The 12,776-nt window shown below is 40.6% G+C and overlaps 1 protein-coding gene across 2 annotated transcripts in view; it reads left to right on the forward strand.

The window, feature by feature from the left end:
- Nucleotides 1–12,776, forward strand: part of runx3 (RUNX family transcription factor 3) — a 35,309-nt gene that overhangs the window by 17,390 nt on the left and 5,143 nt on the right. For both annotated transcript variants that reach the window (XM_033988050.2, XM_055230904.1), the window contains 2 exons: nt 7,876–8,019; nt 12,065–12,142. In XM_033988050.2, coding sequence (XP_033843941.1) covers nt 7,876–8,019; nt 12,065–12,142 — 222 coding nt within the window. The remainder of the gene's footprint in view (nt 1–7,875; nt 8,020–12,064; nt 12,143–12,776) is intronic.

Raw genomic sequence — 12,776 nt, forward strand, 5'->3', positions numbered from 1 at the left:
CTCACCCCTCAGCACCTCCAGTGCCTTCTGTGGGGCTTCAGAGACTGCTACCTGGCTGACCACATAAGTGGCTCCTTGATTTAACACAGGCAGAATAAGGATAGTGCTATTGGGCAGCCAGGTGCCGTGTATAAGTTGTGGGAAGAATCAATCAGTTGCAGCTATAGCTGTATACATGTGGTTTGGTGTCTGAAAAAGTAGGTTGCTCAAATGAGTCCGTTGTTCAAGGGTGGTTTTGTATGTCCACAGTTTTGTGAAATCAGGGTGAGACATACAAGCTTTGGGCTGTAGCTATCATAACGAGCTTGTTAGGAGATTCAAAATACAGGTTTAAGGTGTCAGCCGCTGGAAAGTTGTGGTTTAGATTCATGTTGATGATTATTTCGGGGCAGGGTGGATTCAGCCTAGTCAAAACATATGACAGTTGAAAGTGGCTTTAGTGGCAGTGGCTGACAGGGGCATAGAACACAAGACTATTTCAGATTTATGGAGGAACAATAAAAGGAGTGATCACAATACAGAGCATTATTGTGTATTTACTTGTATTCTGTAGCTCTGTTTGGGTCTCTGCTTGAAAAGATGTCTCCTCTCTGTCTGTCAACATGTAACAACTCCAGTTGGGCGTCACACTGGCCGTTCTACTTTTACACTGGAGCTGCCTTTCTATAAAGTGACACTGTTTAATATAGGCCATGTAGAATTTAGAAGTGCATTCAACTCGGAGCTGTGAAGTGATTCACCAACATATTTAATAGGCCTGTACGGTTTCAGTCAATTAAAAATTTGATGGTGTCTTTTTTATATTTTTTCAGTAGACCAATTGTTGTATTAGAATTGTACAGGTTTATATAGAACGAGAATGCATGCAAGTGAGTAAACTGGAGTTTCGAGAGTAAATGGCCAATTTAATCTGCCGTTTCATTTATGTAGATGCTGTTTACTTGTACTTCTCTGTATTTGTATAGTTTTTACGGTCCTTATACTTTTGGGAGATTTTACCAGTGCTTTTAGTAAACCACAGATTTCTTTAGTCAACAACAACACTAATATTTAATTCAACATAATTATATCACTATCATAAAAGTCTCAGAGATGAATGAACACATAGATCATATATAACAACACCTGCTGTATTGCTTTGGATCAGCAACAGTCTTTTATGCATCTTAGAGACATTAGTCACTTAATATTTTTCTGATTACAGCCAGGTTAAAGCTTGACTGTGTCACTGTGCACTCACCTGTGTGCATGTTAGCAAACACTCACTAAATTTACTGGCTGTTTTGTGTAGGGCGAGGATTTGCATGGTTGCTAGTCGTGCAGTGGTGAAAACTAGCACTGAAGGGGAGGAGATTTATTAATGTTTACTGATTCAGTCAGCAGAACCTGATGGACAGGACTTCCACAGATTGCGCCTACAGCAATATACCAAAGCACACATAGCTTTGCAAAATACATTTGAGTGAAAGGCAGAAACTCATATGAATATGCACAGGTGCACATATTTGAACTTGAACTTTTTCAAGTGACTGTAAACACAGATAGTTCTCTATTATTTTTGTAGGTTAAATGTTGACTAGATTTGTCTACAATTTCCTCATCACGCTTTAACTCCTATAACTACCGGTCATTATTCCTTATATGTATCATACTACATATAATTAGTATTACTAACTTAACATTTCATCATACAGTACAGTAAAAATACATGCAAAAAAATAAGCTGCATATTTACAGAAATCTATCTTTCCGTTTAAGCTAAACGCCATATGCCTCAAGCACCACCGAAATCAGACCAAAGCTGCAGTGTTTGTTGGTTTTATTTATTCGTCCAGGTGTGTTCATGAGGCTCAGGAGGAGAATGACCAGTGCAGGGAGTCTCTGTGGCAGAGGTACAGTGGGAGATGGCGGCGGGTTGATTCTATTTGCATTTGACACACAGACTGTACAAAGTATGCAAATAGACAAACAATGACATTTGCTGTTTTATTTTCCTTGTGAAATTGCCGTCTCTCAAAACAAAAAGAGCATGATGTTGCTGCATACAGATTTGCGTGTGCTCATGCACCTGCCAGGTGCATCCATCTTTTTAAGTTGGTTCCATGAGCCACGCCCATGATCTACAAATCACATGAAAGGCTTACCCTCAGTGCGAATGGCTCTCTCAAAGGTAACTTTGATGTCTGAAAAAGGAGCTGGGTGTCTTTGAAAGAAAGTCCTACAGGTGTAGAAGTGCCAGGGGTGGGGAAAACCAGTGGCATGTCTTATGCTGGGTGCTTTCCTGTTTGCGTGTCTCATTATAAACAAGATACACAGTATTCCAGGCTTACAAATGCAACACTAGTGGCTAGTCCCAACAAACCAACTCATGACCATGTAATTTATGATTTGGTTGCAAGATAAAGTTTGCCTCAAAACCATCCACAGACAGATTGTGCCTGATAAAGGGTGATTTTTATAATTTTATAACTGACATAACTGTAACTTTCGCAGACTGTGGCGCTGCTTGTGCCTGGGGTCACTTCAGACACGTCATACTGGGCCCCAATGATTAGATTTAAAGCAAATATTGGTCAACTGATAAATGCCCAGGAATGCACCAGTAATGCGGAATAGGGTTGGAGTGTTTTCAGAAAATGTTGTTCCACAACAAAGGTTGAGTTTATGCAAAAGCGACACTGCAGAAACAACAAAATAAACCAAATCACAACAGATCTTGAGGAAAGCAGCATAAAGACTGTATTATGTCAGAAATGCAGTCTGTCTAGCAGCATTCTGTCTATCTTCTTTTGTTGGTAATCCTTAAGCTTTTGAACTTTTTTCAGAGAGTGAAGTGCTGGTTATTCACATCACTGGTACAAATTTAGCCCCAGTGTTGTATACACGCTGTTGCTTGCCGTATCAACGTGTATCCAAACTGTTCAGTCCCACAGAACTGTGAAATTACACCATGTCTACACCTGAGGGCATGGGGTTTGCAGACAAAAAATCCAGAAAGAAAAAAGAAAAGAAATTAAATTAGTTGTTGAATTTCTGAAGTGCTGTGTTGCAACACTTTGCTTTCCTCTCCTCTTTCTGTCCATCTTTTTACTGGCCACTACTCTCCAAACTTACAGACCAAGTGTGGTTCCTGTTTACCTGCCTGAGAGGGGGAGAAAAATGCCCACTCTGTATGTTGCTCATATTTACACTGACCCATACAGGATTCAACCATTACAACCTTTCAGCTGTAATTGAATAAAAGTTCTGAAATCTATTTAGAAATGTTCCCCGAGCGGAAGACTATTTCCTTTAGGACAATAAACACATTTCAATGTTGAGCTGCTGGCTCTGAGGATAGTGTGGGAGGCTGTTAGTAGAAAGAAGGCACCTGCTGGTTACTGGAAATGATGAACTGTTCCACCCTGTGGTTTGGTACATTTATTTATTCAATCATAAATGGTCAGAAACTGCAAGAAAATAATAGGCGCATAGGAAAGTTATAATTGTCAGCGTAAACAGAAATGTGCTCTTTTAAAATGTGCCAAGAACACCCTGAAGATAACCTTAGCACTGACAGCATGTTAGATTACCTAGAAACATTAACACATCTCACACATTTTACAAAAAGCAGCTGAAATCGCAATTGTCATGCTGCATGGGTGTGTTATGGAACAGATACATGCTTGTTGAACATTATTGCGCCTGAGTATGCACTGAGGTGTGAAGCAGCGTTGTTTGACAGATTCTTGTTTCTATGTGACAGCAGCAGTGTTTCCTTTCCCACAAACCTATGAGGCACCTGTCTTCTGATTAGTACTTCACATCAAATAGTGGATAATCTCCACTGAAAATATTCACCTATGTAAAACTCACTGATCATATACATCACAATGTATATAAGGCTGCATTTTAGGGCAATAACTGAAAAAGCAATAAAGCAATAACTGAAATATCTACTTAACTGCATGGAGCCATGGTGGTCTACAACAGTACAGTTGCCCACAATACATCTCAGTTCAAAAGAGAAGACAGTTACACACACATAAAAGCAAATGAAGAGAAGGACACAGACAGACGATTGCTATCAATCTGCTGCGGGCCTCCTGTTGTTAAAGAATATGTGTGCTTTGGGCCTTATTTGGCACCCCTTTAAACAACGACGTGCCTGGACCTGCCTTCTGTAGAAGAAGTACCCTTGTGTGACTGTTGCTGTGTCAAATACACACGCTCATGCTCCTCTTTATGGCCTTATCAGAAAAGGAAGGCTGCTCAAACTGTTGCATGTAGCAATTTCCGCTGTGACTGGTTTGTTTTTTAGGCCTTCTAGGGGGACTTTCACACTGCCTCATGTCCCCAGAGAGACCAGTGCATCTGCCTGTAAAGCTCAGTCAGACTTCAACAGACAAGACACAACAGAACGTCGTATTTGTAGACCTCACCAAAAAACAATAAAGTGTGCCACATTATAATATTATGAACACAATAAAACAAAAAATAAAAGTTATAAGTCATATAATTCCAAGTGTAAAGTGGTGCAAGGTTAGTTTGCGGTAGCATAGAGTCATTTAGACCCAGACATGGCAGCCACAATCTTCAGCCAAGGGTAAAAGCCACATCCTTGTGGGTCAGCCTCAAAAGAACTCTGAATGGCTCCTGTTTTATATCCTGTCACACCGTGATTGATATAGCATTGTGATACAAAATATGTGTGCATTTGTGTCTTTTAAATTTAAAAGGAAAGTTAAGGGAAGAGTGTCATACACAGAGTTTGAGACAGAGAGCTCGAGGTCTGCTCAAAAGCAGGAAGTGGAAGACAGGTGTAGATTTAGCTCAACAGATGTTGAAACGTCCGCCTTGTCGGTTGAGAGCAAAGGAAGTTTTCTTGTTGCAAGTCAGCCCTTCAGTAGAATGTGTTCAACTGTCATCTGTATTATATAGTTTCAGAAAAATAGTTTAAGAAAATAAGATTTCTGAAGCATGTTGGTTTACAGCCACGTTAGGCAATTTTCATTTCAATTCTAAACCACACAAGACTCTACAGTCCTGACATAGGTTTCAATGCAATGCATGTACTTCAAATCAATTCGGGTCTGTTATCAGGGACCTATCAAGTCCATTTATACATTGAATACAAATATTTACACTTCAAATATATTCTGTGCAGACTTGGGTTAGGGCCAAAGCACGTATTGCCCTTTGCCGTCCAGATAGAGTTTCAGTTTGCTCCTGAAAAAGCGCCCAGCCCTTTACTAAAAAGAGCTTGTGTTTAATGTGTCTCCCTTCGGACGTGAACATATGTTTCTTTCTTTCATAGACACTGAAGCAGGCAGGCTAAGAGAAACTAAGCCAAAACCAGGAAAGAGACAGGCTCATTCAGCTGTCAATGTTTAAGGCCTGGCTGTCACCTCACTGTACAAACAAAGACTCTGGCTGGAGCTGATATGGGCTTTGTGGAGGGGAGGCTACTCACGACCTTGGCAGCTTTACAATTTCACACTTTCACAATCGCTTACAATTATACCAATCAGTATGAAGCCAACAAGAGAAAACATTGTTATAAAATAGTAGTATAACATCATGTTTCTATATTTTTTTTCCAAACAAGAGCATCAGAGTGCATTGTTAATCCAAGACATTTTAAGCATTTTATGTATTTTTCGTAGAGTGCCCTAATGCTTTGAAATGATGCGGCCACTGCTCTAGGAGGGGGCTTGTAAATCAACAACCGTTAGCATCCATTTTGGCTCTACACATGAGCGCTAGTGTTTAGGACTCATGTGCACATTGGCCCCATCTCCCAACTCTATCTTGTGGTTATGATATCATAGAGAGAAAAACAGGGCATTCTCTCCTAAGTGCACCCTCACCCATTAAAAATTCATCTGACCACAGAAACCCCTTTGAAATGAGGGCTAGTGTTGAGTGCCAGCACCCTTCTGGCCCCCCATCCTTAGAGTACAAGTCAAACGCCGGTGGTCAAACCTGAAACACTGTGGCGGGTGTGGGGTCAAATGGCCAAAAACAATATTAACACAAGGTTTAACATTACAGGATAAACCAAATAGAATCAAACTAATCTATTTTGTAAAATGGTTTATGTTGTATTAGGGCAGCAACGATTCATTAGAATAATTATGACTAGACTATTAAAATAATTGTATTTTGATAATTATTATTATTATCTAGACTAAAACACATGCCAGAAGACCTTGTGAAGCCCCTAGAAGGCATCACCGTATAATTCTCAATGTACAATAGAAATAATAAGAGAGCATTTTGAGCCGCTTACAAGTAAAATATCGGTGTTAACAGCAACAACAGGTTTTGGGTAATGAGCCTCATTCTTATGAAGCCTTTACTTGCCCCCAAAACCTCAGGTCAGAAAATCAGACTTGAGCTGGATATGGGATCTAAACTAGACTCAAGTGTGTGTTTGTGGCCAGCTCAATGATCACTTTCATCCAGGTTAATTGTAGACCACCAATGGCCACAGAAAAACTGTCCAATTATCATTTTTTGCTGTGTAGTGGGATGTATCATTTCCTTGACCTCAGATGTTTGAGGTGGTGTAAATCTCTTAATAACTACACACGGATACATAGAGGGGCTATATTTGGATGGTTGCTTCCCCTGGCCGCCTCTGCTTTGGACTGGGGCACACAGTAGACACACTGTGGGTAATGGAGCCTGTACCAAAAGTGCACAGAGTCCATTTGAGGAACAGCTTTGGCCTTCATTCCATCATGTTTAAAAGGAAGGGTGAAAAACTTTTAACTATAATACCTATCTATCTATATACTTTGGAGAGAGTTGCATTGTCATCAGTTCCATGAAAATATGATTTTTCTCAGCCTGATTACTTACGACAGAGCACCTCTCCTTTTGAGTTAAGTAGGATATTTTAAGTATACAGCATAATTCTGCACTTTTTTGAGACTCACAGACCACAGTGTCAGTGGGCGGTTAGTAGCTGGATGTTTCTATACAGTTCACAAAGAGGATGTAAGGGAGGTGGTGGGCACAAACAAATGGACAGAGCGGTAAACGAGAGGAAACTTTACCCATGGGTCAGCCTCGGAGGGAAGATATATTGCCCATGGGTCAGTAAGGAGAAAGGACGGGCAAAATCCATATTGGTCCGTCTGGCTTGCCCCCTTTATATAGTGATAAAATATTCAAATACAGCCATTACTTCACATTAGGCTACTCTACAGAGATGCCAGGGAGAAAACCACAGAATGTATACATGCTGGATTGCACACAGTTTTGGTGCATTGATAGTTACATTAAAATCTCGTCTTCCCATTAGAGGCATAGCCCTCATCCGGGCTTGCGTCTGACGTTTAAGGTGTGTTTGAGTGCATGTATGTGTATGTGCACATGTGTAATGACTACATACATATCCTCCATGAATGGGACAATGCATAGAGATCACCAATTACATAGACTGGACCGTGATGCTGTTAATTATGCTGTACTTGCCACTACTACAGTATTCTTTATAATAACTGCATTTATACATGAAGCTGACAGATTTTGTAATTCATTTTCAACTTATGTTATTGCTGTGACACAGCAACAGGTGCAGCTCAAATAACAGTGTCTGGCTAATGTATTTCAAGGTCTCATAACATTCTAATAATATTTTGTGTTTGGAGGCTGGGACTGAAAGCCAACCTCCTACTTATGTCATTTTGTGTGGGTGTGTTGGTGTCTACGAGGGTGTGTAAATTATCATAGCCAGGAAAGAACAAATTATCTTGCTTAATTTACTATAAGCGAGTCTAAAAATAAAAGATTGTTATTAATACAACATTTCTACCAATTTTTAGAAATATAAAAGCTTAATTTTGCATTGTTTGCGGTGTTTACACGCATTTTCTGTCTCTTCAGGACACAGAGTGAAAATGGAGGACCCTCAGAAGATGCAATTCTCTGACAGACTGTCAGAGATTGAGCGTTACCAGCGCACTATGAGGATAAGCTCAGTGAACAATAACCGCTCCATCCATCAAACCCACCTCAGCACTCCACAAGGTGAGAGTCATCGACACCAAACATCACTACCAATGAGCACAATTCACCCACAGCAATACTAAAGGCAGGGAGTGTTTTTTCTGTTAAAAGTTTGGTGCCCTCAATAGTGTAGGTTGGCAGTACGGCCAGGTGCACGTAGGCAGTGCCAAACCAGGTTGGCCTATGTTCCAAAGCTGTCCTGAACGCTGCACTACTACGGCATCAGGAATGTAGCAGCCACCTGTTACCTTGGCAGTCACGTCACTGTCAGAGCGATCAAATGTGCGGGGGTGAGACTCAGGGCTGTGTGTATGGGAGCTGTGGACAGCTGTGTGGGTGAGGGCTGGAGTGAGTGTTCTCTCTCTGTCATATGTCAGAGCCTCTTTAACAGGATGCCATGTCTGGAAGCATGCAGACTAAACAGACAGTGCCCTCCTTTCCCGCCCACTCCCTGGTTCTCATGCGAGCTAATGAATCTCATCACCTTTGTATCAGCATGTCGCTGTGTACAGAAAGGTTTGTTTGGGACTCTGGCTGAATGTGGGTGGCACTCTATAGCTGCTATACACCAGTGTTTGGCCTTGTGTTTGAGCTGAGTCATTATTTTGGCCATATCTAACAGCTGACTGCACAGAACACTGGGTTTTGTTCTGCCCCTCTAAGTCCTTTCTGATTGTTAATTTTCAAAATACCACTGGTCTGGAATAGAGAGCATCTTAAAACAAAAGAGAAAAGCATGACCATGTACATTTGGCAGAAATTGATTTTGTGTCTTGACTTTCACTGTCAGAGGGAACACAAAGGGCTGGAGCATTGCGCAGATTGGGTCCAGACACCAGACAAAGATGAAGCGCAGCGTTTTTGCACTCCTCACGTCTGCCGCACATAGGATTAGGACAGGAATTAGAATGTCATAGACTTGACAGGTTTCAAAGTCTGGAATGGAGCAATATGCACACGCACACATCCAGAGTATACAGAATTAACAGACAAAACACATTAAGATTGGTGGGTCCTTTTGAAGCCTTGAGCTTCATGTTACGACAGCCGGTAAGAGGCTTTCTGTCTATAAAGAAGTAAGAGAATGAGAAGAGGTAGAGTTGTAAGAACCACAAATCATTATCATTATGACAGCATTCTGCAGGGCAAGTGAAATAATTGAATAACACAGACAAGTGTATCTTTTTATGTGTCTGAGCTCGGACTGAATGATGGTTAGGAATGACACATAACAACATTACAGCATTAGAGAGGAAGCTCAAACAAAAATACTTGTTGTAATAAATCCTACACAGAGACACAGAAGGTGTTTACATATCAACAGCACACAAGTCTGCTTTTGGCAGCTCTTCTAGACAGTGTTGTGTTTAGAAGACACTTAATCCTGGCCAGGGTGGCCCCTATTTGTTTGAGGATTGCCCAGCAATAATTGTATTGTAATTGTAACTAAATACTGTGAGTTAATGTACTACAGTTACAACATACAGTACGTATAGTATGCCATATGATATTTTCCTCTGATGACAACTAAAGAAGAAAATACTGTGGCATGCCCCCATAAGGCCTTGCTTCATTTTGTGGTCTTAGGGAAAATATGAAAGACTGTCTCGTTTTTGTTGTCAACAGAATGCATCTCCAGACAGGCTTGCAACACTGGCTTGGTTATAAATGTGCACACACACTGACTACAGCAGACTGTTTTGTGCTAGTGTTGCAAGGTCTCTGCTTGTGCCCCAGACAGACAGGGTAATTAAGAGCTCATTAAAGTGCATGCAGTGACAGGATCCCTGCACTCTGGCAGACACTGTATTCAGTCCTTGTTATTGTTCCTCTGTGGCCACAGGTAAGCCTGCTAGACATGTGAAATGATTCTGGGAGAGGGTGGAGGGATAGTGTACACAGCTCAGAATGTGTGATTCTAATGCAGCCAAGCAAATCTGACACTTATACAATCAAGTATTAACTGTTACTCTGGTTCCTCAAATCTCTTGTGCGCTCCTGTGGGTGGTATCTTCTCTGCATCACCAAAGAATAGTATACTCTTAGAATTTGTAACTCTTATTATTGTACATGTGCATAGATAGCATTTGATATTTTAAACACAGATGATCAATTTGATTACATTCACAGTTGTAAACTATACAAACTTTACAACATATCGATTACTTTTTTAGGATTGCATTATAAGTTTTCTGTTTTGTTTTGGTCATGTTTCATTTTGGCCTTTGAACAGTTCTGAAAAAGGTTATTTGATGAAGGCCCAGCCCTGAGTAGTTGAGCCCCTCCTGCCTCATCCACAGTGACCACACTGTTTACTCCATATAAACAAGCACACGGCCCCCCAGGTTTGAGGTGGCACAGTGCTACTGCTGCAGCCGAAAAGTTCACACAAATTCACACATCCAGGATGACATGATCAGCCAATTAGGTGCATAAGCAGCTCAGGAAATGAACGCCGTCAGGTAGTTGCACTGTGTGCTTTGGGTGTAGTAAGTCATGCTAGTTTGCTTCCATGCAAGCTTCTGCCAAACACAAGATGGAGGCCAATATAGGCTATACCTCTGCACTTCACTATTTACATAATATGTCAGGCACTACTATTACGTGTATTTGTTATGGTGATTGAAAGTTTCACTTGAGGTTACAAGTGTGTGATCAAGAAATGAAAAATTCAAACTGAAAACATTGCTGGTTTAGGACCAAAAAAAATCTTTAGAAGTCTGCTCAAGAAAAAAAGTGCAAGCTCTTTTTTTAACCTGACTTAACTGTTTATATAAGTTATAATTTCACATCAGACTCAGACGAGTTTTACATTTCAGCAATTACAGAAACTACATGTGTGCCATGAACACTCGCTTTTGAGTCTGGGGAAAGGGTGGGAGGACAGCCTCTCCAAGAGAACATACGATTTTTCAGCCCATGTGTTTGTTTTTGCTCCCGTTATAAGTGAGGGCTCAAAAGACATATCAAATGTCCCACATAGCAGAGCCAAGGCCATGTACCTCCTTCTCCAACACACTCTCTTTCTCCTCTTTTCCTCGCTGCCGTCTTTCTGTTGCTCTGCCTCTCTCTCTCTCTCACATTCTCTCCTCATTGCGACGCCTAGGGCCTAAGAGAAACAGGAAGCCCGCACAAGGGCCAGCATTCACTATGTCTCAATGACACGCTTCATTACAGCAGGCGCATTACATGTCTCAGAGGCGCACCCGGATCCAAAGTCACGAGGACAGACGCCATTTTGGCTCAAACATCTTTCATCTAAATACACTACAAAGCAGGACATTTGTTTAATTGTGTAAGATTCCCAATTGGCACCATAAACAGCTGTTTATTAGTGAAACTGTGCTTTTGTCCATTTATATTCCACCATCTTATTAACTTATCTATTCCTCGTATCACTGCTATCTGCTATCCAATCAAAACATTTTTAAGTAAGTTTTAGTTTCTTGAGCAAATTATATATAGGTAATTTATGATTAAACATTTGGCACTGTGAAATTTCATTTAGTGGTAAAGGGGCAATATGTAATAGAGGTTAAGGCATGCTGATCCAATAGCAAAAACATGTATATGGCACACCATGTTTTGTTTTGTTTTTTTCTTACATAGATTAACAAGCAAAGTATACAACAAGTTGCCTGTTAAAAGTGTCAGACTGAAAGCAAACAGCTTGTGTCAGAGGCAGACATGCTGTGGTGTTGTGTCCGTTCAGTGTGAAGAGGGTCCCACGCGCTGGGCCAGTGGTGTCTTTGACCCTGTTTGGCTTCTTGACACATTGGACAGCCAAGCTTCACAGGTGCCTGCTTACCCTATAAGTCTCGTACCAAAGGTCCAAAATATCTGCCATGCAGCCACCGAGCATGTTTTTCCAAGGCTGGTCTCATACAAGTGCGAAAAACCCTCCTCATCTCTCCTCAGCTCAGTCAGCAAAGGTTAGCCAATATTACAGAAAGAAAAATTCCCAGTCTGCCAGATGTCCTTGCCATTTTGACATATCATGTTATTGCACACATTCTATAATAAAATATGTTAGACTTTGTTGAATGTAATCTGTTCTGCGTTACAGCTGCTCTCTGGCCAGAGCAAATGGACACTCCAGCTCTTAAGACGTGTAAGGTAGAAGAGGATTTAAGACCCTGGGCAGGTGAGACACAGTGTATTTTATTCCTTGTCATGCACTTTAATAGTACTGTAAGTATATATTTACAGTCAAAGTTCAATAAATGAATAAAAAAATCAAAGCCAAAAGTTTTAATATTTAGTTTGAAATATTTATATGGTATTTCTTGTAGTTGAATTTTGAGGTCCAGCTGTTCCTCTTACAGCTCCAGTATCTACATATTACTTGTACCTCCAAATAACCAATATAATTATATTTAATATGGCTTTCTTGACCTTAAATCTTTATTTGTGCTTTATCACTTAGCACATATTTAAAAAAATAATTAAAGTGTCTACATATTAACAGTTTAAATAATTGCCAAGTAATAAAGAAACAATAGAGGAAAGACGTTGGAAAGGCATCCTTATCACAGGGTGTGTCGATTGTTGGGCCAATCTTGGAGTCTGTTCTCATTTGGCCCATAGCACTTCACTGCATCCAGAACATTCTTGGACGGCCACCACCCTGCCTTCTTCCTTCTCTTCAAGTGTACTACTCTATATCACATTTCCCCACTTCTTCTCAGTGATTTGGAATTAATTTGCAAAGGGGGGACTGAAGCTACATTGTGTTATACTATTGAAAAATATAAACAATAAAATCACATTTAAAGAGT

The sequence above is a fragment of the Periophthalmus magnuspinnatus genome, chromosome 22, assembly GCF_009829125.3.
Source record: "Periophthalmus magnuspinnatus isolate fPerMag1 chromosome 22, fPerMag1.2.pri, whole genome shotgun sequence".
NCBI lineage: Eukaryota > Metazoa > Chordata > Actinopteri > Gobiiformes > Gobiidae > Periophthalmus > Periophthalmus magnuspinnatus.